Source organism: Platichthys flesus, chromosome 5, assembly GCF_949316205.1.
Source record: "Platichthys flesus chromosome 5, fPlaFle2.1, whole genome shotgun sequence".
Lineage (NCBI taxonomy): Eukaryota > Metazoa > Chordata > Actinopteri > Pleuronectiformes > Pleuronectidae > Platichthys > Platichthys flesus.
In genome coordinates, this window is record NC_084949.1 from 9,698,719 (window position 1) to 9,726,659 (window position 27,941).

Consider the following 27,941-nt stretch of genomic DNA (forward strand, 5'->3'; position numbering starts at 1 on the left):
AATCGCACAAGCATTAGTACTTCTCGGACACTTAATTCCTCCAAGGAACATCGTCTGACATTAAGGCCCCCATGTCCCTGATGCTGGAGCTTGAAGACAGATTTCCTGTAAGAGCACCTCCTCTCTTAATACCTCCATCACCTGTAACATGTCCCTTAAGTGTTTTTGCGCAAGATGGCGATGTTCGTATCCCTTTTATTTTATATTTACTCTATATTTCGGGAGAGTGGCATAAAGTGGGGATGTGTCGTCCCTAGTTGCTTTTGCCAGGGGATTAAGGAATTAAAGAGCAAAATAAAATGTCAACAATTTCAATATTTTATTCAAAAGATTCTCAACTAAGGGCATACTGCTAACATCCTGTGTTGCACCACCATCTTTTAATTATTGAACCCAGGGGAAGAGAGGAATAGCAGAAATAATGTTTTTATTCTGTCATTGTCTGACTCTATGTGCCCTTGTGAGATTCTCCCAGAATGTCTTCAGAGACGTCCAATCTCTGTAAAGACCACAGACTGGATGTCAGCTCCCTCATCACTTATGTAGCCTCTCAAACACTAACACAGGCACATGTACACTCGCTTAATAGCATCATAGAATAAATTATACATTACTATATATATAGAACACGGTCGCACACTTTATCATGGATCCATGTTGGAGGAGATCTTTGTCTTAAGTGTTTCTTGCTGGCAACAGCAAAGTCAAAACGTGTCTTAATAAAACCTCCTTCATCAACACAATTAACACTTCATAGGAGATTTAAACTCTATTCTTTTTGTTTCAGAGCCTCATTCTATACCCACATCATAACACACTCAGTCCCCACCTGCACAAACACATAGCAGAGCGATTCTAATAATATTCACCTCTTAATTTGTGATTCATAAGTACAAACTGATGAATCATTCTCATCACTGAAATGTTAACTTCTCCCCATCAATTTGATGTCCCTTTTGCTTCACCGTGAGATTATTATAGACATAAGATTTGCCTCTCAAAGGGCCATCTGAGCTTGTTATGTGCTCCCTTGCAGAAAGCTTTCTCTCTGCATTGTAGGAGGTAAAGTTAATCACCTGGGGTTTGACTGTCACTCAGGATATCGGTCTTCAGACTCACTGGCTGACTCACTGTTTGCTGCACAGAAAGGAATCTCAATGAATCCCTACATGATGCTGTTGTGAGCACATCTGTGCAGAGAATCTCCGGCTGTGTTGTGCATGTGTGAAATGAAAACTGCGGGTAAACACTGCAGCCAATTCTCCTGATACTGCCCGCAGGTCAAATCAGAAAATGACTTGGGAGTCTCCACTCATCTTTTTCTTAGATTTATCAAGCTTGCTCTTGTTTAATGGTGTAAGACAACATCGGGACCATTAGGGGATGTCCTAAAGGCCTAAAATGATCTAAAACAGGCTTTTCTATGATGGTTCCTACCTGCCCCCACCTGTGGTCCTTAATGTTTCCTTTCATGGTACCTTAGTCCATTATTTCCATCATTATAAGCCTTTTTGAAAAAGAGCTTCAGTAGAGTACAAATTGTGTATCACCAGATGCAGCATATGAGCATTACATTACGTTACATTACATTTCATTTAGCTGACGCTTTTATCCAAAGCGACTTACATAAGTGCATCAACCCCGAGGGTACAGACCAAGAACAACAAGAATCAAGAAAGTACAATTTCTTCAAAATAAAACAAAACTACAAAGTGCTATAACTAAGTGCCAGTTAATTTTTTTTTTTTTTTTTTTTTCATTCATTCAAGGTAAAGTCAGAAGAGGTGTGTTTTTAGTTTTCGGCGGAAGATGTGTAGACTTTCTGATGTCCGGATGTCAATGGGGAGCTCATTCCACCATTTATGAGCCAGGACAGCAAACAGTCGTGATTTTGATAAGTGTTTAGCTTGCAGTGAGGGAGCAACAAGCCGATTAGCCGAAGCAGAGCGGAGTGAACGAGCTGGGGTGTAACGTTTGACCATGTCCTGGATGTAGACTGGACCTGATCCATTCACAGCATGGTACGCAAGTACTAGTGTTTTGAACCGGATGCGAGCGGCCACTGGTAACCAGTGAAGGGAGCGGAGGAGCGGAGTAGTGTGAGTGAATTTCGGTTGGTTAAAAACCAGTCGAGCTGCTGCATTCTGAATGAGCTGCAAAGGTCGGATGGCAGTAGCAGGTAGACCTGCCAGGAGCGAGTTACAGTAATCTAGACGTGAGATGACCAGAGCCTGGACCAGAACCTGCACTGCCTTCTGAGTGAGAAGGGGGCATATTCTCCTGATGTTGTAAAGCATGAATCTACAGAACCGTGTTGTTGCATTAATGTTGGCAGTAAGGGAGAGTTGGCTATCGAGTGTCACACCCAGGTTCCTAGCAGTCTGAGTGGAGGTTAACACAGAGTTGTCAAAGTTAATAGTCAGGTCGTGGATGGGAGAGTCTTTCCCTGGAAGGAAAAGTATTTCAGTCTTGTCGAGGTTAATCTTTAGATGCTGTGCAGACATCCACTGAGAGATGTCAGTCAGACAGGCAGAGATTCGTGCTGCTACCTGTGTTTCAGATCGGGGAAAAGACAAAATTAGTTGGGTGTCATCAGCATAGCTATGGTAGGAAAAGCCATGTGAGTGAATGACAGAGCCAAGAGAGTTGGTGTACAAAGAGAAGAGGAGAGGACCATGGACTGAACCTTGAGCAAATACAGGTTGTCACTGATAAACATTAGCTCTTCGATTTCACCACTGTTGCTTCGCTCACCTCACTATTCATGCTGAGCTACAGTTTACAGTTTCTAAAGCTTCAAATCGCATGTTCGCTCACACTAGTGTGTTTTGGGTTCAGTCAGTGAAGACCTCTACATTAAAAAAAAATGTAAGTCTCATCAAAATAAAAATACAACAAAATTCCTACCCCGGCCCCTGCTGGGACAGTCAAGTCAAAAGGAACGCCTGGTGTCTGTTGGATCAGGGGGTTTCGTAGGCTGGCTTTGCTTGACCTTTATCTCCGCTTCTTATCACCAAACAAGCTTAGACACCAACACAGGAACAGGCACAGGCGTGCACACAAAGCAGGAGAGGCAGGTCACAGGACATCACTGATGACATGTGGTGACAGAATGGGTGAGAGAGAGAGAGAGAGAGAGAAATAATATAAAAGGTATATTAATGAATTGTTACAGAAAAGTCAGTGATAGGAATCTTTAAAATATATGTGAACAACAGACATTATGCAGTGAAACAATTGATTATTAGAGCATTATCACCAGGTTAAAATAGGAAAACACGCACATGTTTGTACTTCTATTTTTCAGAGGACAGCCCCTTGAGATGTGCCTAACCATAACCCTAACCCTAAAATCAAGTCTTAACCCTCAATCAGCCCATTGAAAAAGTAAGGATCGGTTAAAATGTCCTCACTTTCCAAAAATGTCCTCGCTCTGTACTGTCTATGCTTAAAATGGTTCTTTACAAAAATATAAGTACAGGACCACGCACACACGTCTTCTCTCCATTTGAGGAAATCGCATTGACATTATTTTCAAGACTTATTCTACTTACTACTTCTTGCTGATTCCTCCATAAAAATGCATTGATTTCTGCAATGGGAACTTGCTATAGTCCGTGTAATAAGTCCCCATAATCTGTAAAAAGGTTTAGGTCCCCACAACGTCAGTAAATTCTGGGCCAACCCCACATACAAACACACACACACACACACATACACACATGGTTGTGTCTCCACGACTTCAGAGGACATTACATTTACCAACATTGATTTCTTGGACCTTGACCATATTTAGTACTATTAATAAAGCCTGTCTTGTGCCAGTGCAACTTGTGATACCAACTAAGGGTCCCACGTTTTCAACCTTAACTTAACCCAGTGGTTCTCAAACTTTTTCTGTCATGCCCCACTTATGAGCGAGAATATTTGTAATGCCCCACCCGCTCCCTGCCCTAACAAAATTATTAAAAAATAGGCCAAGATTAACTTGTGTATTTTAAATAACATACACATTAACTTCACATCACTTTCAGGAATTTCTGCTAACCAATTACAACTTTTTTTGGTGACATTTGTCACTACTTTGCCACATCAATCTGTGTGCTTCTTACAAAAAATAGTGCAATACCTTTGCCACGTTTAACTTGTGTACTTAAATAGCATGTACATGAACAATAACTTCACATCACTTTCAGGAATTTCTGATAAGCAATTAAAACTTTTTGTGACATTCTTCACTACATTCCTCCATCAGTCCGTGCTATTTCTAATATGGAGAAAAAATGTATTAAATTACAATCACTTTGTTTCCAAGATGATAAAGTTCAACCAAAAATAACACATGCAGAAACAACTCACTATGTAAGAACTCAAGTCTTGTCAACTGTATCAGTGGCTGCAATGAGTTTTACACTGCACAACTTGTCAAAACGGGGTTTTAAGCTTGATAATGCCACTCTTAAATCATTTTCAATATTGAGCCGAGATCTGTACTTTGATTTAAGTGAGGCCACAGCAGAAAAGCCCATCTCACAGAGATAGGATGTGGCAAAGGGAAGCAGAATCCTCCTAACCCTCTGCCCTATGAGTGGATGCTCCTTCATTCCTCCACGCCAATCCAGAATTCACTCAGTGTCTTTGCTGTAAACCTCAGCCTCAGGCTGGAGTCAGATGTCATCTCAATGAACTGGTCCTCTTCAGTTCACACCGGACGCGGAAGCGCCTCGCTGCGCGAGCGCCATTTCTGTTACTCAATTGTGCCGTTCACATCGGCTGCGCCTCGCGCCCTGCACCGATGGTTTCGGCGTCAAGTCTTCCGGCGTGAACAGCCAGGCGGCTGTGCGCTAGAGAACTGCGCTGAGTGCCGCGCAGAGCGGGGTGGGGCGCTGGACCGGGAGGGGGAAATGTGATGCCGGGTTCCAACCATACACAGAAGCGCGGTGCTCCGCGCTGAGAGCCGCGCTGAGGGCCGCGCTGAGCGCCGCGCGCTTCCGTGTATGGTTGGAACCCGGCATCACATTTCCCTCTCCCGGTCCCGCGCCCCACCTGATATGCCTTCACGCCCCACCGGTGGGGCGGGCCCCACAGTTTGAGAATCACTGACTTAACCTAACCTTAACCTGACATTTAACCCATGTCTTCACCTTATAATTAAATGGTTTGCATTCCAGTCACCTCCCGTGGCCACAGTTGCTTCAAATTTGGTGACTGTCAGCAGTGATCCTTTATTCTTTATCGAAGTCTACCTGTCTGCCAATCATTGAATCACTTTTGTTAGGATTTCAAATTCTAGCTGGTATTTGGGTCAGACTGAAACTATTTGCAACTAAAGGGGGGGGGGAGCATGATCAGTTTGAACCAGATATAAGGCCTTTATTTAAATGATTTATGAATAACCCTTGCTGCATATTGTTAATAATGAATCTTATAATTGTTCTGAATTCTAACTTTTAGTATAAAACTATTATTCCCATAGAGTCATTCACAAATATGTTTCAAGCAGCTGTCTGATAAAGTTCTGGAGGTCAGACAGAGTGACTTTGTTGACATTGTTTTGTCTAGTTGTTTTGGTTTCGAGGATCCTAATGTTTACACCAAGGGGACATTGTTTGAATATAGCAGGAACATCACATTCCTTTCTCCAATGGCCCACATGGCACCAGAGGTGTCAAGGCCTTTCATGAAGAGAACATTTTGCTTAGCAACTATCAGAGTAGTAGTAGCGTCACGGAGAGCGGCTTCTTGTCACTTCCTGGATTTCTGTGCCAAGAGGCGTGGACATGCCTGTGCACCAACAAGGGAGAACCAAATTGATTTGCAGTGACTCCCCTTCAATCTTTCATAACCAATCATATTATATCTACTGTTATAACTACATCAAACCCCTTTTGTTCGGGGCCATTATTCACTACCTATTGCTAACTTAATTAGCCTAGGCTGTGATAATTGTCCATAGCTATGTTTTTCAACTTTCATTGCATCTCAATAAATATTTAAATTGGACATGTCCGGCTCTTCTCTTATTTAGGATAAACCAACACGCCTGACACTTTCTCTCTGACCCTTAATGCTACAGCCAGATTTATCATCTCCTCAAGCTCGATCTATGTGCAGTGGTTTCAGAGACACTGATTGGTTCTCGTGAAAAACAATAGACAATCAATGAAGCACCACTCGGATCCATCAGGTACAATTTTGAAGAAACCGAGATGTGACATTTTGTCAACCAACACATATGATATCACATATAATGGACAGACAGCAGTGCAGTCCCCTCGTGGCATTTTCTGTTGAGGCTCATACACTGCAGCATTTAAAATGCTAACATATCTCTTAAAAAACAAAAAGATTTAAACAATGGTTAACAAAACGCAGTAGTTCATCTACTAGTTGCTACATCCAGGGGCAGATCCAGGAGCAGGGTTAGGGAGGGACTGGGATGATGATAGGGCTGGTTCCAAGATGGTTAAACTTTTAAACCTTATAAGAACCAGTTTGCTTTTCAATGGCCTAGAGCAGCCTCAGACCTACGTCCTTACGTCACTATATATGTTGCTGTCTATTTTTTCCCAGCAGCATTCCCACTGACTTTAGCCACAACAACAACAATGTGGACTACAGCGTCTGTTTTCAAATGTTGCTCATGGCTTTGCACACCTACATCGCATCCAATCAGGACTGGTTCGAAGCGTCTGCACTGGTCGTCATGATTGCTAATGGCCTCTCGAGAACCTCATCCCCTCAGTGGTCTTTTATTTTTCCAATCAAATAATCACTGTCTACTTTCAAAACACTAAACCTACCTCTACAAAGGGATGCGATCTTCTTTTGGATGTTGCACATCTCAAAGATATGGTAAAAACCTTTAGATTCAGCTTAATAAAGAATGTGGGATGAAGAAGTGGAGCTGCTAAACTGAGCTGAAGGGAATTAAGACATGCAACAGAAAAAGGTAAAGTAAAGTTATGAGCCTTGAGATTAAAGGACCAGAACTAATAACACCCAGTACCTTTTTCTGATCCTTGTGCTGACAGTGAGAGTTGTTCCATTGAGGAATTTACACTCTTATATTATTTAAGAAGTCGTGTGGCATGTGGATTGGACAGTCTTTGCTAAAACCCTGTTGATGTATTCTTTATAATGTTTCTACGTGTAAAACTGTGCAGAAGCTCAGGATGAATCATGCTTTTCTCTGGTTGAAGACTCCCCGGTGGGATTTCATGAGTTTTGGGCCAGACAGCTAGGTCTGCCGAGGAGACAAATGATGAGCAGGGGTGTTGAAATATGAAAGGCCACACTGTCGGGGGTCTGCATTTATCGCTCTAGCTTTTCTCCCTGTCTCTCACCCCTGTCACCTCTCGACACTCTCTGCTGGTCCTTTCTCATCTCCTCACCTCTCTTCTGCCCTCTCCCCCCAGATGCACTGCACTGCCGTCCCCCTCTTGCCTGAACTCCTTTTCAGCAAAAACCAGAACGTTGAGTGGCCTACAGTTCAGATGGCTTACTGGTATGACATTTATCAGTTCATTGCCAAAAATTATAACCTCAATAACTCTAACTAGAAATCCACTCGGTTTTCCGACATGAAATCCAGAGAATATCCAGACTTTCTCCGGAGTTTTCCTTTCACACATAAACAGGCAATCGGGCTGTGGCTATCACCTTTCTGTCTGTCGTGTGTTAAAAATGCCATCAACCCACCCACTTGCTCGGGGATAATCTCTTGTTTGTATTCTCACATGGGCTCACATTATAATGGACATTCTGTCACAGTTTGAGGAAGGAGATGGACACAGGATGCAGAGGTTACAAACAAAATAGGAATTTAATATAAAAAGAGTCTTTAAACAAGACAAAAACAAAACAGGAACACTAACAAGCAACACTGGCGACAAGGCGCACAGAGAACAAGGAAGCTCCGGACGGGAAAGCTGGTCGAGACAGTAGGACAAGACAAACCATATCTCACAACGTGTAGAAACGAGTAAGAGAACAACAAACAAACCGACAAAGGGCTTGGGGAACACAGAGGCTTAAATAGAAACACAGGGAAGGCTGGGGTAACTAGCCACAGGTGCAACACATGAGGACTGGGAAAGACAATCACCAAGACAGGAAGTGACACACCCGAGAAGCTGGAAACAACACACAAGGAAGGCGAGACTACAAAATAAAAAAGGAAACAGAACACACAAGGAGACAGAAATTACCAAACTAAAATGACAGGACGTCACACAGTAGTTTTTACAAGGGGGCCGGCAGGAGAAACTCCAGAGAAATTCCAGACGATCTTGTACTCAGAAATTTGCGTTCTTACACTCAGCCCCTCCGAATTATGTCAAGAGATTATCTCGAGTTCAGTGAATGTCTGAAAGAAACTAAAAAATTATTATTTGACAATTAGAAGAGGAAGGCAAGCCAGCAAAATAAATATAAACTGATAATGACATTGTAAGAGGAAATCACAAGACCAGAGGAGCAGAACATATACATTTTGTCGGCATATTTGCGGTGTAGCCACTAATATAAATGCTGTCGTAGAAGATGTCCAATTATAGCCGAAAGCTGCATTTTGTGAGCTCTAACCCCTTTGCCATTTAATTGCCATAGATTAAACCAGCAAGCAGCAATGAACAGCTATCAGAGAAAGCTGAAGAAAGTCACTACTGCTTATTCATTTCTGTGGTTTACCAATCACACATGTTTCTTCATCCTGCCTCAATTAAAAGACTCCTTCGTCAACGGTTGCCCTGCAGAGGCCACACTTCATACTGGAAGAATGAACATGACTGTTTTGTGAGCCTGAATATAGATAGCTGAGTGACACCTCAGACTGGGCTGCAGAGACATATATGCAGGCTAACATATCATTTTAGCTGCAGGGTGACAACCTGCTGTTATGTTGCAAACTGTGCACTTACTGTATCTGTTATGTTCAGTCCAATATTACTTATGGGGTATTGAAAGCTTTTGAGAGTTCAATTTTATTTATTTATTTATTTTCTTTTGTTGAGCATGTTTTACTTATACTAATATAACTCTGTCTGTTCATCATGAATGAATAAAATAATAGGAAGTTACTGTTGTCATGGGGTAAAAGGCAGAGGACATCACTCCTTGTTAAGCCCTATTATTTGTAAATATGGGCTATGGAAATGAAAAGTGCATTGATTGGATGATTGAGCCCATAATTAAAATTTGAATAATAACAAGAAAAAATGTAGTGTCTAAAACTAAAGATTTGTTATGTGTATTTTGGGTTCATCCCAATTTAAATCTATATTCTAAATTAACAAAACAAGTGCAGTGCCCGTTCTAAACTGTTTGAAATATTTCAGGGTATTATGCATCACACAACCCTCTGCAAGCAATATTTAGTATTTTAACCTACAACAATATATCATAATCATGTTTTGAAAGATTGATAATCTTTATTAGAAAAGTAATTAGAGGTATCAAATATGTATGTAATGTATGTAATGCAAGATGGAATAGAAGAGTTAAATAGCATGAAATTAAAATATAAGGTAAGTAAAAGCAGTTAAAAATTGTACCTATGTGAGTAAAAGCAATTCATTACTAAACCATGTCTTGCTCAATATTCCTGGTTGACTGCTTCCGCCATGTGGCCACTATGCAGCATTATATCTAAAACTAGGAGAGCACATATAGAACCTCCACCAAGGCCCATCAGTACTTTGCATGAATGTCTGGTCCTTATATAGATATATAGACGTAATCAGGAAACGGCCTTGTTACATAAATTATTTATCTGTCATAGAAAATTCAGGATTAACCCCTTAATTAGCATCTGCACTAAAAAATTGAGTGAGTTCCTCCCAGACCCAGGCCCAAATTCTCCAGCAGGTGAATTGAATGAGTGGAAACAGGTTCATGGTTTCGGTATCAAAGTCAAAGTGAACTTTATTGTCATTCAGACCATACAACAAGAAGTACATAGCAGAATCAGATCGTGTTTGTCAAGACTCCACGTGCAAACATGAAAAGGCAAATACACTTAACAAAACAAAAATAGACATAACATACAGCATAGACAGACAAAAACATATATGTATGGAGCTGAAGAAATTGCATGTCATTTCATAGTGGTTGGATTATTGCAGAATAACTGTCGAGGGAATTTAACCCAGACATGTATCAATGTTGTAAGAATCCACGAATCAAACACCGAACAATCACTCGTACGTTTTTACTTGCAAGGGAAGTCCGCACCTTTGAGTAGGTCGCAGCCAACTTCGACGGTACTTCCCTTTCACAGTGTATTTATTCAAAAGCTCAGATAAAAGGTCAAGGTGGGGTTACATTTGCATACTATAAGAATAAACCGTCTTGACCGTCACATCTCTCCAGGCAAGTTCCTTGCTTTGGGTACATTTCCTTATATGGCAAGAAACATACTTCAGCTAGATAATGAGACTATTTGTGGTTATTGCAAAGCATGATGTGGCACTCAGAGGTGCTAGACTGCACACAAATGTCAGACTGTCACACTCTGCATCAGCAATACATTCAGCACATGATAACTTATATACAATTCTTCTAACATTTCCCTCCTGTTTATCATTAATGAATGTCAAATCCTCCTCTGTCAAGTCATAGCATCTCTTTTTCAAGTTTTCTGCATGACCATCATTTTCATAACACCTTCATTTTTATATACACTCAGAGGGAAAAGTTAAATCTTTCAATGTTGCTACAGTTCTGTGTCTTCATAGGTATGTAATATGGGCGTCCATACAATATTTCAAACGGTGTTAGCGAGTTGTTTTCTGTAGGTGTAATGTGCATGCTTAACGTTACTAAGTCGAGGCACTCTACCCATGATCTTCCTGTCTCTTCTACACACTTTCTTAGTTTACTTTTTATGGTGCCATTATTGCGCTCCACTAGTCCAGCACTTTGAGGATGATAACTACAATGGTGTTTTAAGTCCATTTTCAAACATGTCGACATCTTTTTTACTACATCGTTTACAAAATGAGTTCCATTGTCACTTCTGATGATTTGTGGAATACCAAACGTGGGTATGATGCATTTGCATAATGCTTTTGCTGCTGTGATCGCATCTGGATGTTTGGTAGGTATGATTTCAACCCATTTGGAAAAAGCATCTATTATCACTAAACAATATTTGTATTGTTGGCAAGTGCTTAACTCAATGAAGTCCATGTGGATGGTATGAAACGGATACGGTGGAGTGGGAAAAGCCCCACGTCTTGGTCTTATGTTTCCCTGTGGATTATGTCTCGCACATGTAATACAAGCTGCACAAAATTTTTTAGAATAGAGATTATAACCATAGGTTGTATACTGTTTGTTTACTAGGCCCACCATTCCCCCTGTTGAGACATGGCAAGGCCCATGGCTCAATATAGCAGCCCATTTGTATAATGATTTTGGAAGGATAGGTTTTCCTTCAGGTCATGTGTAGATATCATCTACAAGTTTGGCTCCTTTTTTCAGCCAGCCCTGTTTTTCTTGGGTAGTGGCTGCATGTTGCATGTCGTGCAATACTGTAGCATCAGCTGAGAAGTGTGTGTCTATCTGTTCCTGTTTTTTCATGGCTGCTGCTTTTGCTGAGATGTCTGCGAATGTATTTCCGCGTGCGATGAGATCATCGCCCTTTTTATGTGCCGCGCATTTACAAACGGCCACTTCTTGAGGAAGTAACACTGCTTCTAGCAGACCTTGCAACAGCTGTGCGTGTGTCACAGGCTTTCCTGTGCTAGTCTTCATACCTCTCTGTTGCCACTGTTTGCAGAAAACGTGCAATGTAGCAAATGCATACTGGCTATCAGTATAAATCGTCACCTTTTTCCCTTTATACAGTTTACATGCCTCTGTTAATGCCACTAATTCAGCTGCTTGTGCAGAATAATTTCCTGGGAGTCTCTCTGCTATAAGAATTTTGTTTTCCGTTACCACAGCATATCCCACCCTGTTTGTGCCTTTATCATCCTTTTTAGCTGACCCATCAACAAAAATTACATCTCCTGTTTTTAGTGGATGGTCTGTAAGATCTGGCCTGGGGGAATATTGTAGTGATGTTTCTGCTATGCAGTCATGTTTGTCTCCGTCTTCTGCAGTTGGTATCAAAGTAGAGGGATTTAAAGTTGTGCATCTCTGAATATCCACATGTGGCTGTGATATCAGTGTAGCCATGCAAGATAAATGTCTTGCTGCTGGTGATAGAAATGTCATTTTGGTTTGTAGGAGTAACACTGAAACAGCATGAGGAACTAGTAGCGTGAGTGGATGGAACAGAACTACTTCAGCTGAAGCATGGACAGCCATAGAGGCAGCGATTACAGCTTGGACACAGGTTGGTGTGGCACGTGCCTCTGGGTCTAATTTTGAAGAGTAGAATGCTACTGGCCTGTTTTTAATGCCGTGCATCTGAGTTAATACAGATGTCATGAACCCTCCCCTGAAATCCACTGTTTGTGAGAATGTTTTATCGTAATCAGGAAGTGCCAGTACGGCAGTTCCAGCGAGTGTCTGCTTTAGGTTGCAAAATCCAAATTCAGCTTCCTCGTTCCACTCAAGAGTGTCACACATGCGCTGTGGTGTCTCATACATCAATTGTTACAGAGGTGCGGTTATCTCTGCATAGTTACACACCCACGACCTGCAATAGTTAGTGAGTCCTAAAAAGGACATCATCTGTTTTTTGTTTTTAGGTTTGGGTGCAGCCAAGATGGTTGATTTCCTATCTTCACTAATCTTTCCGCCTTCTGCCGTTAACATGTGACCTAGATATTTGACCTCGGTTTTGCAAAACTGTAGTTTGTCTTTGCTGACTTTATTTCCTGTTTTTGCCAAATGTGTTAGCAGGGCTGTTGTGTCCTGTAGACATTGTTTTTCATTATTTTTTGGGCAATTCCGAGCCCAGTGGTCTGTGTCTCCACAGACCCAACATCTGTCAGTTTGTCTCTGCTGCTGCTCTCTTCCTCTCCCTCTAAACTTGCCTCTTCCTCCGTAAACTCCTCTTCCTCGTCCCCTGGTCCGACCTCTTTGACCACCCCCAGAGAAAAACACATTACTGTCTTCCTCATAATCACCCTGCCAAAATGCTTCAGTAGCAATTGGCTTTCCTTTTTTCTTGTTTTTAATGACTTTTTCTGCGTGAATCAGCCAGCTCATGCATTCAGCCAGAGTACCCGTAGAAAGGCCGACATAATTTTTTAACACCCAGTCTTTTATTCCTGGGTGTACTGCTCCCACTAGAACGTTTTTTAATTGTTGTCTGTACGGCCCCTCGTCGTCGTCGGTCACGGGAAGTCCACTGTTCTCTCTGAAAACTTTTTCAAACCTTGGTCTGAAATCCGTGACTAATTCATCATCTTTTTGTTTTGTCTGACCATCAGCCCATAATCAGCGCCTCGAGTAAACGTTTGTGTTGCTCTAGCTATGACACCTTCCACAGTATGTTTTTAATACGGCCTTTTAATTGTAAACGACGTACCAGTTCGGTACATTCACCAACATCTAATTTCCCTTTAAATTCATATTGTTTTTCCCATTTTCCAAGGTATTTAACACTTTGAGGTTCATACCTTTTCATATATTTTGCGTCCCCCTCTAGGGGTCCGGGCTTTGTGCAACAATTTCCCATTGTTTTAAGTTTACAAGTTGTCTTTCAGTAACAGAGAATTCCTCGCCGGGCCACACAACACTTCCAGAGAAACAAGCTTCTAGGCCACACTTAGGGTGCAGTCCTGTCTCTCTCTTGGGGTTTAATCCCAGAAGTCCTGTCGTGTGTTTTAGACTCTTTACTGTCAGACCATTCATTCACACATTCACTCCCCACCACCATATATCTAAACGTTTTGCAAATACGTTTAGATATTTTTATTTCTGCTTTTTTTTATTATTTTTATTTTTTTTATGAGACGCGGGACTCAAACCCCGTCTTTGACGCGAGAATTTAACTCCGTCTTTGACGCGAGACTTTAACTCCGTCTTTGACACGGGACTCTAACCCTGTCTTTGACGCGGGACTCAAACCCCGTCTTTGACGCAGGACTCAAACCTCGTCTTTACAATTGTGTCATGTCGTACCTGTTTGATTCGTCTTCTTTTTGTTCGGATGCCGTCAATCCAGTCCAAGGAACAGGTCAGGTCGAACTGGCTGTGCACAGTCTTCAGTTCTCTCTCGATCCGTTCCCCTGGTCTGGATCTGTTGGCATCCGGCTCGAAGGACCAAAAATGTGGAGGGAATTTAACCCAGACATGTATCAATGTTGTAAGAATCCACGAATCAAACACCACACATACACTCGTACGTTTTTACTTGCAAGGGAAGTCCGCACCTTTGAGTAGGTCGCAGCCAACTTCGACGGTACTTCCCTTTCACAGTGTATTTATTCAAAAGCTCAGATACAAGGTCAAGGTGGGGTAACATTTGCATACTATAAGAATAAACCGTCTTGACCGTCACATCTCTCCAGGCAAGTTCCTTGCTTTGGGTACATTTCCTTATATGGCAAGAAACATACTTCAGCTAGATAATGAGACTATTTGTGGTTATTGCAAAGCATGATGTGGCACTCAGAGGTGCTAGACTGCACACAAATGTCAGATTGTCACACTCTGCATCAGCAATACATTCAGCACATGATAACTTATATACAATTCTTCTAACAGTAACAGTACATGTAAACTTGACACTGGTGAATGTAATATTAATAAGTTGCTTGAGTGATGAAAAACTGACTTCAAAAACATAGCAGCATTTTAGAAGATTGGACATCTGAGTTTGTGTCTGTGCGTTCAGCAGTTCAACAGTCATCAGGCCTACATATGTGTGTATTGTTAGAGTGAATTGAGCAGTCTGATGGCCGGTGGCAGGAAAGAAAGATGGACTAAATACATTAATAAAAACTGAACTGAGACACAATAGAATAGAATCCGTATGTTAACAGATGAACTTACCAAGACAAAGGTAAACAGAGACTATTACACAAGCAAGGCTGCGGGGAGCATTGAGCACAGGTGCTGAGGAGCACAAGGGCAGGAGGCAGGAGAAGACAGAAATTGAATCAAGACCACAGACTCTATATATAAGGATATATAAGGATCAAGACACACACAAGGGAAAGAAGTTTCAAACAGGAAATGAAAACTCAAAGGGCAAACACTGAGAAATCCCAAAGTCCAAAAAACAAGAAGATACTGAGTTCATAACATAAGGAGTCTCTTATAAGTTCAAAACAAGTTGAGAATTAAAACAGGCCTCGGTTCACAGTCACACAGTTTCAAACAGGATGTGCCTTAGATAATCACTATAAGACGAAACTATAAGTCACCTTCTTAAAATACTTCTCCAGTACTGCAGTGTTGCTCAGAAACTGGAAAGCCAAGGTGGTTTAGCTTTTGAAATGGAAAAACAAATACACACATGCACGCACAAACACCACACATCTTTTTGCGCAGGTATACTGACGAATACTTTCCATCGTGGTATTTGCTTGGCGCTGCATTACTTTTACCAACTTCAAAATGAGCACACAAATTCCCTTTTTTTATTCTCAACATACTCAGTACATCCCACACAAGTGCAGTATTTCTTTGATAAAAGTCGAGCTTTAATCTTGCATATAAAACCTTTAATAATCGTTACTATAGTCTATACTGTTTTTTGCTCCTACATGTAACTTCTTGTTCCAATCAATATTTGTTCATATGATCTCTGCAAAAACGTCACACCTGAGATCTTACTCACATATTCCGCTGTTAAGAAATAGAGGTTGGAATCAATACATGTTTTTAAGAATTTGGTTATTGAATATTTTCATTTAGAATACAGATAATAAATTAAACTATTTAATGCAATAAAAGAGTTGGAAATAGCAAACAAATGGTGATTGTGTAGGAGTCGTACTACAGAGTGATATGTTGAAACTCTCCAGATTAGACAAAACAGGTGACCTAGGTCTACCTTTTTCCTGGTGTTGCTCCACCTCCCTCCATTCACACTGCAGAGGTGTTTCACATTTTATCTCTCGACACAGAAGGAACAGTGCCAGGCTCTCTCGCACCCAAGGTATCAAGGTAAGCAACAATATATCAATAAAACATACAGATGGGAACAGCTAAGGTTTGGATTAAAAAAACAACAACAACCTAGATGCCATCCGAACCTGACATCTTCCTTATTTAAGTATTCATATAATCCTCTGTTCTTCGAAATCTAAAATACGACTCATTTCCTTGTTACAAGGAGTCGACGTTTGTTGAGTTATTAGGCATAATTTCATTTATTCTGAGCTCTATAGACTGCCAGAGACACAAGGTCACAGTTACCGTCTGTGATGAATGCAAACTAAACCTATACATGTACATGTGTGTTTTATGCTTTGTGGAGAGGGTATAAACCCTTTTCCTCTCAATCGCTTCATCAATGTTATCCTCCCAGGGTACTGTCCATTCTACGGAGTAGATGTCAATTTCATGTTGGGAAGGGGGGGGGGGGGGGGCGTGTGGTGAGGGGTATTCAGCTATCCCATGCAACATCTCAACTAGATGTCACTAAATTCTACAGACTGGACCTTTGATTGATTGAGTTCTATTGTTGTTCAAAGTGTAACTGTAAAAGCCTGTTCCATTACGATGAAAAATGTTATGCCACCCAACCTGCTCGCCTGCATAGTGTCAGTGACTGCTTTCAGTATAGACTTGCTGTTGAAAAACTTGATTTGCAGATTGTCACACTGGAGAGGAGAAATAATGCAAACATAGAGAGTGCATTCCCCCCAACACATTTTAACCACTGAGTAACCCGATTGCCTTTCATTGACAGAGGGGATCATTGGCAAACATTATATGATGAAAAAGGCAGATTTCTACTCTTTTCTGCCTTTAAAGAGTTTTCCAGAGTCCACTAAGCAGGCATCATGGAAAAGGGTCAGGGAGTTCCCGTGCCGATGACAGATGCAGCACCACCATACTCAGGCCCCCCTGCAGGCTTTAACATGGTAGTCTATCAGGGAGGCCCTCCACCTGCTGGCTACCCTGGTGAGTTTGGTCATTGGACTTTTTTTCTTCTCTTTTAGTGTTATTGTTCTTATTTCTTGAATCTTGAAGCATCGGACTATACAGACTTCCATGTGGTAGGAGTGTGTGTTTAATGTTTGAATGAAGTTAGCGGTTCAGAAGCAGAGCTACGCCTCAACTTGGCCTCAGTCAATCCGACATATACCTGGTCAACCAATCACCCGCTGTTTATCTAAGATTCTTCAACACAACCTTTACCTTCATAGGAGAAAGAGAAGAGAAAGAGACAGTGACCCCGACCCTCATCCATTGATCCACCTTCCCTTATCCCTCGACCCCCGCTTCATACGCGTTCCCTTATCCCAAATCTCATCCCGAATCCCAAGACTCATTCCTTCATTCCTGTTCCCTTATCCATATCCTCACCCCTTCATCAGTCATTCCTTCATCGTCTCTTCCCTCATCCCCAACCTCACTCCTGCATCCTCCCTCCCTCATTCCTACACACATCCCTTCATCCCTACCCCATCCCTTCATCCTTTCCTCCCTCACCTGTGCATCCTCCCTGACCAGCCTATGAGATGTATCTTCACATCAACGTCCCTTAATTTCCCCTCAGGGTCAATTTATAAATTTCAATTCAAATTTATTTCACATATAGTTGGGGCATGGTCCTTGTTAGTGAATGTTTTTTAAGCCATTCTCAAGTGAAAACTCTGATAATATCTTCTCATACACAGCTCAACAACCTGGATACCAGTACTCCCAGCAACAGCCTCAGATCATGCATCCTGGTAGGTGTCTCTCTTATTTCTTGAATTATTCGTTCCATCTTAACCCAAGTGGTAGGAGTGTGTGTTTAATGTTTGAATGAAGTTAGCGGTTCAGAAGCAAGGCTACGCCTCAACTTGGCCTCAGTCAATCCGACATATACCTGGTCAACCAATCACCCGCTGTTTATCTAAGATTCTTCAACACAACCTTTACCTTCATAGGAGAAAGAGAAGAGAAAGAGACAGTGACCCCGACCCTCATCCATTGATCCACCTTCCCTTATCCCTCGACCCCCCCCTTCATACGCGTTCCCTTATCCCAAATCTCATCCCGAATCCCGAATCCCAAGACTCATTCCTTCATTCCTGTTCCCTTATCCATATCCTCATCCCTTCATCCTCCCTCCCTCATCCCTTCATCAGTCATTCCTGCATCCTCTCTTCCCTCATCCCCAACCTCACTCCTGCATCCTCCCTCCCTCATTCCTACACACATCCCTTCATCCCTACCCCATCCCTTCATCCTTTCCTCCCTCACCTGTGCATCCTCCCTGACCAGCCTATGAGATGTATCTTCACCTCAACGTCCCTTAATTTCCCCTCAGGGTCAATTTATAAATTTCAATTCAAATTTATTTCACATATAGTTGGGGCATGGTCCTTGTTAGTGAATGTTTTTTAAGCCTTTCTAAAGTGAAAACTCTGATAATATCTTCTCATACACAGCTCAACAACCTGGATACCAGTACTCCCAGCAACAGCCTCAGATCATGCATCCTGGTAGGTGTCTCTCTTATTTCTTGAATTATTCCTTCCTAGTTAACCCAAGTGGTAGGAGTGTGTGTTTAATGTTTGAATGAAGTTAGCGGTTCAGAAGCAAGGCTACGTCTCAACTTGGCCTCAGTCAATCCGACATATACCTGGTCAACCAATCACCCGCTGTTTATCTAAGATTCTTCAACACAACTTTTACCTTCATAGGAGAAAGAGAAGAGAAAGAGACAGTGACCCCGACCCTCATCCATTGATCCACCTTCCCTTATCCCTCGACCCCCCCCTTCATACGCGTTCCCTTATCCCAAATCTCATCCCGAATCCCAAGACTCATTCCTTCATTCCTGTTCCCTTATCCATATCCTCATCCCTTCATCCTCCCTCCCTCATCCCTTCATCAGTCATTCCTTCATCCTCTTCCCTCATCCCCAACCTCACTCCTGCATCCTCCCTCCCTCATTCCTACACACATCCCTTCATCCCTACCCCATCCCTTCATCCTTTCCTCCCTCACCTGTGCATCCTCCCTGACTAGCCTATGAGATGTATCTTCACCTCAACGTTCCTTAATTTCCCCTCAGGGTCAATTTCTAAATTTCAATTCAAATTTATTTCACATAAAGTTGGGGCATGGTCCTTGTTAGTGAATGTTTTTTTAAGCCTTTCTAAAGTGAAAACTCTGATAATATCTTCTCATACACAGCTCAACAACCTGGATACCAGTACTCCCAGCAACAGCCTCAGATCATGCATCCTGGTAGGTGTCTCTCTTATTTCTTGAATTATTCCTTCCTAGTTAACCCAAGTGGTAGGAGTGTGTGTTTAATGTTTGAATGAAGTTAGCGGTTCAGAAGCAAGGCTACGCCTCAACTTGGCCTCGGTCAATCCGACATATACCTGGTCAACCAATCACCCGCTGTTTATCTAAGATTTTTCAACACAACTTTTACCTTCAGTGGAGAAAGAGAAGAGACGGTGACCCCGACCCACATCCATCGATCCACCTTCCCCTATCCCTACCCCCCCTCCTTCATACTTGTTCCCTTATTCCAAATCACCTCGCTTCTTCTCAGGCCTTCTTCCCACATCCCCACTCTCATCCCTTCATCAGTCATCCCTTCATCCTCTCTTCCCTCATCCCCAACATCATTCCTGCATCCTCACTCCCTCATCCGTACACACATCCTTTCATCCCTACACCATCTCTTCATCCGTTCCTCCCTCACCTGTGCATCCTTCCAGATCAGCCTATGAGATGTATCTTCACCTCAACGTCCCTTAATTTCCCTCAGTGTAGATTTATAAATTTCCATTCATATCTTTATTTCACATATAGTTGGGGCATGGTCCTTGTTAGTGAATGTTTTTTAAGCCTTTCTCAAGTGAAAATTCTGATAATGTCTTCTCATATACAGCTCAACAACCTGGATACCCGCAGCCCCGGGAACAGCGTCAGATCATACATTCAGGTAGGTGTCTCTCTCCAACTCTCTCACAAGTATATATATATACTGTCTGGCACTCTGACAGGTTCATGTTCAGTGACTAGTCCTTGGGAATATGGGGATCGTGATTATCAGTAATACTAGTTTTTTTTCTACTCACAGTGAATCAGGTTGTTGTAGTGCAGCAGCTGCCAACTGATACTCCAGGACAGATGATGTGTCCTCGCTGCCAAACCACTGTTGTCAGTCATACCGAGTACAAATATGGTATGCTCACGTGGATGATCTGTGGGATACTTGGATTCTTCTTGTAAGTACAGACCCCAACACATCTCCACACACACACATACTGACACAAACACATATACTGACACACACACACGTATATATGAAGCCGATTAATCAAGTATTTTTTGACTTTCCTCCCCTCCAGGATCTGGCCTTTCTGTCTGATCCCCTTCTGTGTGGATGCCTGTAAGGACGTGGAGCACATCTGTCCCGTGTGCCGGACCGTCCTGCATGTCCACAAACGCAGATGAAACAGCAGTCGTCTTACATTTTTTTCGATTGCACTAAAATCAAAAGAATATCACAATAATCAAAACCTCACACTCAAGGAGCAAAACATTGGCCCAGATTTGCACCACTATAAGCACAATGTCAGACTCACACTTTTTGCAGTGATTTGCAAAACACTAAACACACTTGTGTCATTAGACACAGAAGTATATCATGATGTCACTTCCTCGTATTTCCAAAGCACTAACTGTCAAACTACCACCCCTATGAGCCAATTGGTTAAACACAGCCATCAGGTGGGCAAACACATGACTGCTTCATTGTAGGCACACCAATCAGGATTAAGCACTATACAAATGCAGCAGGTGAGTTCACCTGCCTTCAACCAAAATGGAAGAAGTCAGAGATGAACAGAAGAGTGAAGGTGAGAGGGGGAATCCACGGAGGAGGAGAAGGAGGAAGAGGAAGAGGTGGAGGCCATGCCAGAGGTAAAGGTTCGAGGTGGAGGTAGAAGAAGAGGAAGACCTGAAGCAGGAGGAGAACGTGCTCAAAGAAGAAGAGGACCAAATTTATCAAATGAAATTCGTAAAATACTCGTTGACCATGTCGTGAACGACAGATTGACGCTGAGGGAGGCTGGACTAAGAGTTCAGCAGAATCTCAGCAGATATACAGTGAAATCTGTCATTGTAACATATACTGTACTGGATAAAGAGTCTTCTGTTTGTTTGATATTTGCTGAGCTATGGGTATATGGAGAGAAATAAAATAAATTTTCATCATTCTGCAGCATTGGTCTTGTGTAGGGTTTGGTGAATTTATTGTAAATTTGCACTTTCTCTGTGTACTTCACTTACAGTACTCTAATCACTGAGAAGTAGAATTGCTAAAAGTGTTTTAGGTTAGCAACAGCAATGTGTAACTCGTTCTAACTGAATTAAGTCATATGAAACGTGTGTGCTTCATATGGTACAGAAATATGGTTTTAATAAATTAGTGTATAGTTTTTACAAAAGTTTTTCAAATTTTTCAAAGGATCTGAGGTGCTCTGCTAATTGGGTGTGTGGTTTTGGCTTATTGTGCGTAGTGTTTCGAATAACTGGACCCAGTTTTCAAAATCGTGCTTAAGCAATCAATAAATACTATAACAATGATAATAATATTAATAATTGTGTATGTTTGAGGTAAAAAAGGGATGACATTTTAATTTAAAAACAATACAGCAGATACTTCCGCAGCATAGTATATCTAGTATATGTACAGAGGGTGCATTGTTTTGGATGTAAAAATCTGTAAACATTGTGAATATTTCAGGTCCCTAACAGTCCGTATGTCAGTTTTGAGCAGGGTTCAGTTCTCTTATGGCTGTGTGGTAGAAGCGGTTTTTCAGTGTGTGTCTGTGATTTGATTGACCTGAAGCGTCTGCCAGAGGTCAGCAGGTCAAATAGATGATATCCAGAGGTGGAAAGGGTCCTTCAGGATGTTCGCTGTTGTGCTGCGGCAGCGAGACCTGAATAAGACTCCAGAGAGGGCAGTGGGCTGCCGGTGATCACCCTCTGTCCTGTACGCTGCTGAGCATCCAGTGAACCCCACAGAGATGCAGCACGCTCATGATGGAGCAGAGATAGAAGGACACAAGCAGCTTATCCGGCATTTTGTTTGTCCTGAGGATCCTCAGGAACAAAAGGCACTGCTTGGGAATGAGTGAGTCTTGGGATTCCACCATAAGTGCAGTGTTTCTTTTATAAAGTTCAGGTTTAATGTTGCATTTTAAACCTTTAATAATCTTTACTATAGTCTATACAGTTTTTTGCTCCTACATGTAACTTCTTGTCCCAATCAATATTTGTTCATATGATCTCTGCATAGACGTCACACCTGAGATCTTACTTGCAGTTTCCGCTGTTAAGAAATAGAGTTTGGAATCAATACATGTTTTTAAGAATTTGGTTATTTAATATTGTAATTTAAAAATACAGATAATAAATGACACCACTAAATACCATAAAAGAGTTGGAAATCTTAAACAAATGTTGATCGTGTAGGAGTCGTACTACAGAGGGATATGTTGAAACTCTCCAAATAAGACAAAAGAGGTGACTTCACCTAGGCCTACCTTTTTCTTGGTGTTGCTCCACCTCCCTCCATTCACACTGCAGAGGTGTTTCACATTTTATCTCTCGTCACAGAAGGAACAGTGCCAGGCTCTCTCGCATCCAAGGCATCAAGGTAAGCAACAACATAGATGCCATCAAAACTTGACATCTTCCTGATTTAAGTTTTCATATGCTTCTGTTGTTCAAAATCTAAAATACGACTCATTTCCTTGTTACAAGGAGTCGATGTTTGTTGAGTTATTAGGCATATTTTCATTTATTCTGAGCTCTATAGACTGCCAGAGACACAAGGTCACAGTAACCGTCTGTGATGAATGCAAACTAAACCTATACAAACCTAAATAGTGAATGGATTGTTGAGGTTGTGATGGACTATTACAGCCACAGTAGGCAAAGCAAAGTATAAAGTTGTAATTGATAAGAAAGTCAATATTAAAAGAACCGAGTCATCGTTTATTGAGATTAAAGTCATACTTTTACAAGCTGAGATTGTAATTAAATGAGAACAGGAAGATAATTAAGGTGAGTAATGAGATGATAAGAGAATTTGTGGTCATGCAAGAGTTCTATTTAGGTTGAAAGTGTAACTATAATAAAACCTGTTAAATTTCGATGGAAAAATGTAATGCCACCCAACCTGCTCGCCTGCATAGAGTCAGTGACATTCAGACTTGCTGTTGAAAAACTTGATTTGCAGGTTTTACACTGGAGAAGAGAAATGATGTAAACACAGAGTGCCCCCCCCCCCCCCCAACACATTTTAACCACTGAGTAACCCAACTTTCCTTCATTGACAGACATCAGGGGGTAATTGGATATTATTGGATGAAAAGGCTGTTTTCTACTCTACAATTTTTATCGAGTCCACTGACCAGGCATCATGGAAAAGGGTCAGGGAGTTCCCCTGCCGCTGACAGACATACCAGCACCACCATACACAGGCCCCCCTGCAGCCTTTGACATGAGAGGCTATAAGGGAGGCCCTCCTCCACCTGCTGTGTACTCTGGTGAGTTTGGTCATTTTCTCTTTTATTGTAATGTTGTTGTTATTTCTTGAATTATTCCTCCAATCTTAACCAAAGTGGTAGGAGTGTGTGTTTAATGTTTGAATGAAGTTAGTGGTTCACGCTTCAACTTTGCCTCAGTCAATCCGACATTTACCTGGTCAACCAATCATCCGCTGTTTATCTAAGATTCTTCAACACAACCTTTCCCTTCAGTGGAGAAAGAGAAGAGAAAGAGATGGTGACCCCGACCCACATCCATTGATCCACCTCCCTTATCCCTACCCCCCCCCCTTCATACTTGTTCCCTTATTCCAGATCTCATCCCTACATCCCTATCCTCATTCCTGCATCCTCCCTCCCTCTTCCCAAATGCCATCCCTTCATCCTTTCCTCCCTCACCTGTGCATCCTCCCTGACCAGCCCATGAGATGTATCTTCACCTCAACGTTCCTTAATTTCCCCTCAGTGTCAATTTATAAATTTTCATTCAAATCTTTATTTCACATATAGTTGGGGCATGGTCCTTGTTAGTGAATGTTTTTTAAGCCTTTCTCAGGTGAAAACTCGGATAATGTCTTCTCATATACAGCTCAACAACCTGGATACCAGTACTCCCAGCAACAGCCTCAGTTCATGCAGCCTGGTAGGTGTCTCTCTCCAACTGTCTCACTTACATATACTGTCTGGCACTCTGACAGGTTCATGTTCAGTGACTAGTCTTTGGGAATATCTGGATTGCGATTGTCAGTAATACTAGTTTTTTTTCTACTCACAGTGAATCAGGTTGTTGTAGTGCAGCAGCTGCCAACTGAGGCTCCAGGACAGATGATGTGTCCTCGCTGCCAAACCACTGTCCTCAGTCAAACCGAGTACAAATATAGTATGTGCACGTGGCTGACCTGTGGGATACTTGGACTCTTCTTGTGAGTACAGACACCAACACACACACACACACACACACACACACGCACACACACAAACACACACAAACAAACACAAATATATAGAGCTGAGTAATCAAGTATTTTTTGACTTTCCTCCCCTCCAGTTGCTGGCCTTTCTGTCTGATCCCCTTCTGTGTGGTTGCCTATCATGATGTGGAGCACTCCTGCCCCGTGTGTCACACCGTCCTGCATGTCCACAAACGCTGATGAAACAGCAGAGTCGTCTTAACTCTAAAGTCACAAAAAAAAAAAAAAATGAAAAACCATTCACGCAAGTGAAATAGAATTTTTCACCTTTCTCTGATACTATTAAATTGATTTAATTTTTTTTAAGACAAAATGTTTCAACATGAACAAAGTCATAATTCGTAGCACCAAGATGATAGACATTAACATTTTGAAATAATTGGAATGAGAATCATCTTAATGAGGGTGCAATAACTCATATAACTGCTTATACAACGTCATTATTCAAATGGTTAAATAACCAATAAATCTTCACTGTAATGTAACTTTCATTCTTGGTCCCGACTTTATCACTGAAAGATAGGAATTATTTCTAAGTCTCATCTGAAAATCCTGAAGCAAAATAAGTTATAATCATGTAATAATTCATTAGATCTTTAAGCAATTAATTAGCAGAATGTAAAGTATAGCTCTGTCATTGTTGGTGGTATTTATCAAAAATAGAAATTACATCATTAAAGCAGCCATTATTATTTCAATGCACCTCACATTGTATTACCACTTGATAGGTTCAACCACAGACTGTATATATATATATAATAAAGCAACACTTGAACAGCGAGACCTATACTGCAGTCAGCCACCAGGGGGCCATATATGCTTTTGCTTCAGTTTTGGGGCTCTGTCATGTCCATCTTTATTTCCAGTCTGTGGCTTCAACACTGCTTAAAAGTCAAACTGGAATCAACCCTGCAGATCCACCTCGAGGAGTAAGGGAGAAGAATATTTTCATCTTCTATCTACAATATCAGTGTTTTGCCTATAAGAAGAGGGGCAGCTATACATAGTCATGACAATTTTTACAAAGAATGCTGAAAATGGAAATGTGGGATTATCTCCATTTAATCAAAACAGTTAATGCAGAAAGATAGCAGTTTGAGTTGTGTAAAGATGGGTTACCTGGCTACTTCCCAGTGCTGATAACAAACAGATATACTATAGCGATGAAGGTTGTGAACTTATACGATGAAAAAAAAATGGGGAACATCTAAATATATAAATGTAGTTAAAAAGGTATTTTTAATATTGTTTTTATATGGAAATCCACATACACTCGCTAACCTGATGTCTTTGTTCGAGGAGAAAAACTCAGAGTGGTGTCTGATTTTAAATATTTTTGCTATTACTCAAGATTCAAACTTATAATTTCAAAAAGCATGGCCAGTACTCTGACAGTAAACATATGTAGCTTCAGACCCATAAGACTATACCCAACATACCTGCTATCATCTTCCCTCACATAATATATTATTTCATGAGCTGATCGCACGCAAGCATGACAACTCATAAGGCCAATTGTGTCCCTTGATAAGCACACATTGAAAACATGACACTTGAAGGCCAACAGCTATCACCACGGCATCGTGGCACAAAAATACAAACTGTTGAATTTCATTAGTTTGAAGTATTTTGCTGATGCCTCCATCCAGCTTCAAGGTTGTGCATGTCAAAATTAACATTGAATTTGGAGAGGTTTAGTCGGAGAAAGTTGTTTCCCCATCCAGAGATTTATTACAGCGAGTCACTTGGGGAGAGTTGCATGTGTTATTTGCGGGTTGTGACAGAGAGCTTGGTGACGAAACAGGTGGAGGTGTAAAGTAGGAAGGGTTGGATGATACTTTTGTACAACAGATGGAACAGATGTGATGGAGAGTGTCCTTTAAGTGTCTGGATCTTTGCTGGCTCCTGTCTTGTATGTGCAGATTCTGTTCAAAGCTGAGTCAACGGTCTGGTGTGAGTCCAAGGGATTAGAAGCTGTCAGGGCCAGGTTGAGAAGAGACATATAGAAACTTATTTGTTTTACTGAAATTGAGGTGGAGGTGAAAATGCTCAAACACATGGTGAAGTGAGCCACTGACCATGTGTTTCACTGAAGTGTTCTTCCACCATGACTCTTTTTTACATGTCAGGTGGTTTAGGATTTTCACTCACTTGATCTTATCATTTGTTCAGACCATCTATGCAAACAGGCCTCATCTGCAGAAGAGCACGTTTTGCACTGGAAAAATAAGAGTTTGAATCAATACATCATATTTTTAAGTATTTGGTAGTAAGCTACTGTATTAAAATAAAAATTTATAAATGAAACTATTTAATATCTTGAAAGAGTTTTGTTGAAATTGATACTCGATGTCAGCACAGAGTGTGGTTATTGTAAATGATGAAATCACATTCAAAGAATTATTTTTTCATAGCGTTGCTTCGCCTCCTCACCGACACATTAAAATTAAATTTGTCGTTCTCAAGCACCACAGAAGCAAGCAGTGACCAACTCTGACACACCCTCCTGTCCCCCTTACCAAGGTAAGCAGCAAGAGATCTGAGAAAATTCTCAGTCATCCAGGTCATGGCATTTTCAAAAATTGTACATGTGCACATTAACAACTGGACTTGATTGTGTTTACAAAAGTCCGGCTGCTGAGGTGCACACGTACAACTCCTGAAATAAGCAGCAATAGATCAACAGAAATAGATTGAGACATACAAATGGGAAAGATTCAGATAAAAAAAGCAGAGCCTGACATCTTCCTGCTCATCTGATTTTGTTCTTTCATTTTAGATTAAGAAGTCCTTTATTCGTCCCGCAATGGGGAAATTTGCAATGTTACAGCAGCAGAAAGATATCACATGGGTAACATGCAGAACTTGGGTTAAGGAATATAAAGAAATAGAAGTATAGAACAATTGTAAATGTAATTTAACCGGTATCTACAGTGTAAAGAAATATATTATGTGTCAGAATATGTACAGCGGATGGATTGCACATAACATTAATGAGTTTATATTACATATATTATTTTACAAATGAATATACTCCAGTGAATATTGCACAGTTGAGAAATGTTAAAGTGACAGTTCATAGTGGTGGTGCATGCAGTTCCACTAGGCGCTAGGCGATGAACATTTCTGGGTAACAAGTAGTCAACGTTTGTTGATGGTTATAAGCATATTTTCAAATATTCTGAGCTCTAGAGAGACAGAAACATGAGTTAACAAAAAACCTCTTTGCTGAATGCAAACTTAACATTAGCACGTACAAGTGTTGAGTACTTTGTGGTGAGCGGGAACAACTTCTGTAAACCTGTGTTTGCGTTTGGTT

At 41.3% G+C, this 27,941-nt stretch overlaps 2 protein-coding genes across 3 annotated transcripts; both read left to right on the plus strand.

Moving 5' to 3' along the window:
• Window positions 1–16,014: 16,014 nt before the first annotated feature.
• Window positions 16,015–20,799, plus strand: LOC133954144 (lipopolysaccharide-induced tumor necrosis factor-alpha factor homolog). 2 transcript variants are annotated; one of them, XR_009920754.1, is made up of 4 exons: window positions 16,015–16,074; window positions 16,888–17,037; window positions 17,757–17,810; window positions 18,516–18,569. XR_009920754.1 is itself a non-coding variant. In XM_062388452.1 (4 exons), exons 1-4 carry the CDS (start codon window positions 16,917–16,919, stop codon window positions 20,545–20,547), a joined length of 429 nt encoding a protein of 142 aa, XP_062244436.1. In that variant the 5' UTR covers window positions 16,795–16,916; the 3' UTR covers window positions 20,548–20,799. The 2 variants fall into 2 exon arrangements, 1 of the variants encoding a protein (XP_062244436.1); XM_062388452.1 differs by lacking the exons at window positions 16,015–16,074; window positions 18,516–18,569 and adding exons at window positions 20,171–20,318; window positions 20,442–20,799 and having other exon boundaries at window positions 16,795–17,037.
• A 2,725-nt stretch (window positions 20,800–23,524) lies between these two features.
• On the plus strand, window positions 23,525–24,802 carry LOC133953400 (lipopolysaccharide-induced tumor necrosis factor-alpha factor homolog). The gene is made up of 4 exons (XM_062387310.1): window positions 23,525–23,651; window positions 24,241–24,294; window positions 24,427–24,574; window positions 24,700–24,802. Exons 1-4 carry the CDS (start codon window positions 23,525–23,527, stop codon window positions 24,800–24,802), a joined length of 432 nt encoding a protein of 143 aa, XP_062243294.1.
• Window positions 24,803–27,941: the final 3,139 nt, after the last annotated feature.

Bases quoted from the DNA above. Each gene is read 5' to 3' on its own strand.
- LOC133954144 (XM_062388452.1), top strand. From the start codon at position 16,917: ATGGAAAAGGGTCAGGGAGTTCCCGTGCCGATGACAGATGCAGCACCA. The intron at 17,038-17,756 runs GTGAGTTTGGTC...TCTCATACACAG, and splicing joins TCCACCTGCTGGCTACCCTG to CTCAACAACCTGGATACCAG. The intron at 20,319-20,441 runs GTAAGTACAGAC...CCTCCCCTCCAG, and splicing joins GGGATACTTGGATTCTTCTT to GATCTGGCCTTTCTGTCTGA.
- LOC133953400 (XM_062387310.1), top strand. From the start codon at position 23,525: ATGGAAAAGGGTCAGGGAGTTCCCCTGCCGCTGACAGACATACCAGCA. The intron at 23,652-24,240 runs GTGAGTTTGGTC...TCTCATATACAG, and splicing joins TCCACCTGCTGTGTACTCTG to CTCAACAACCTGGATACCAG. The intron at 24,295-24,426 runs GTAGGTGTCTCT...TTCTACTCACAG, and splicing joins GCCTCAGTTCATGCAGCCTG to TGAATCAGGTTGTTGTAGTG.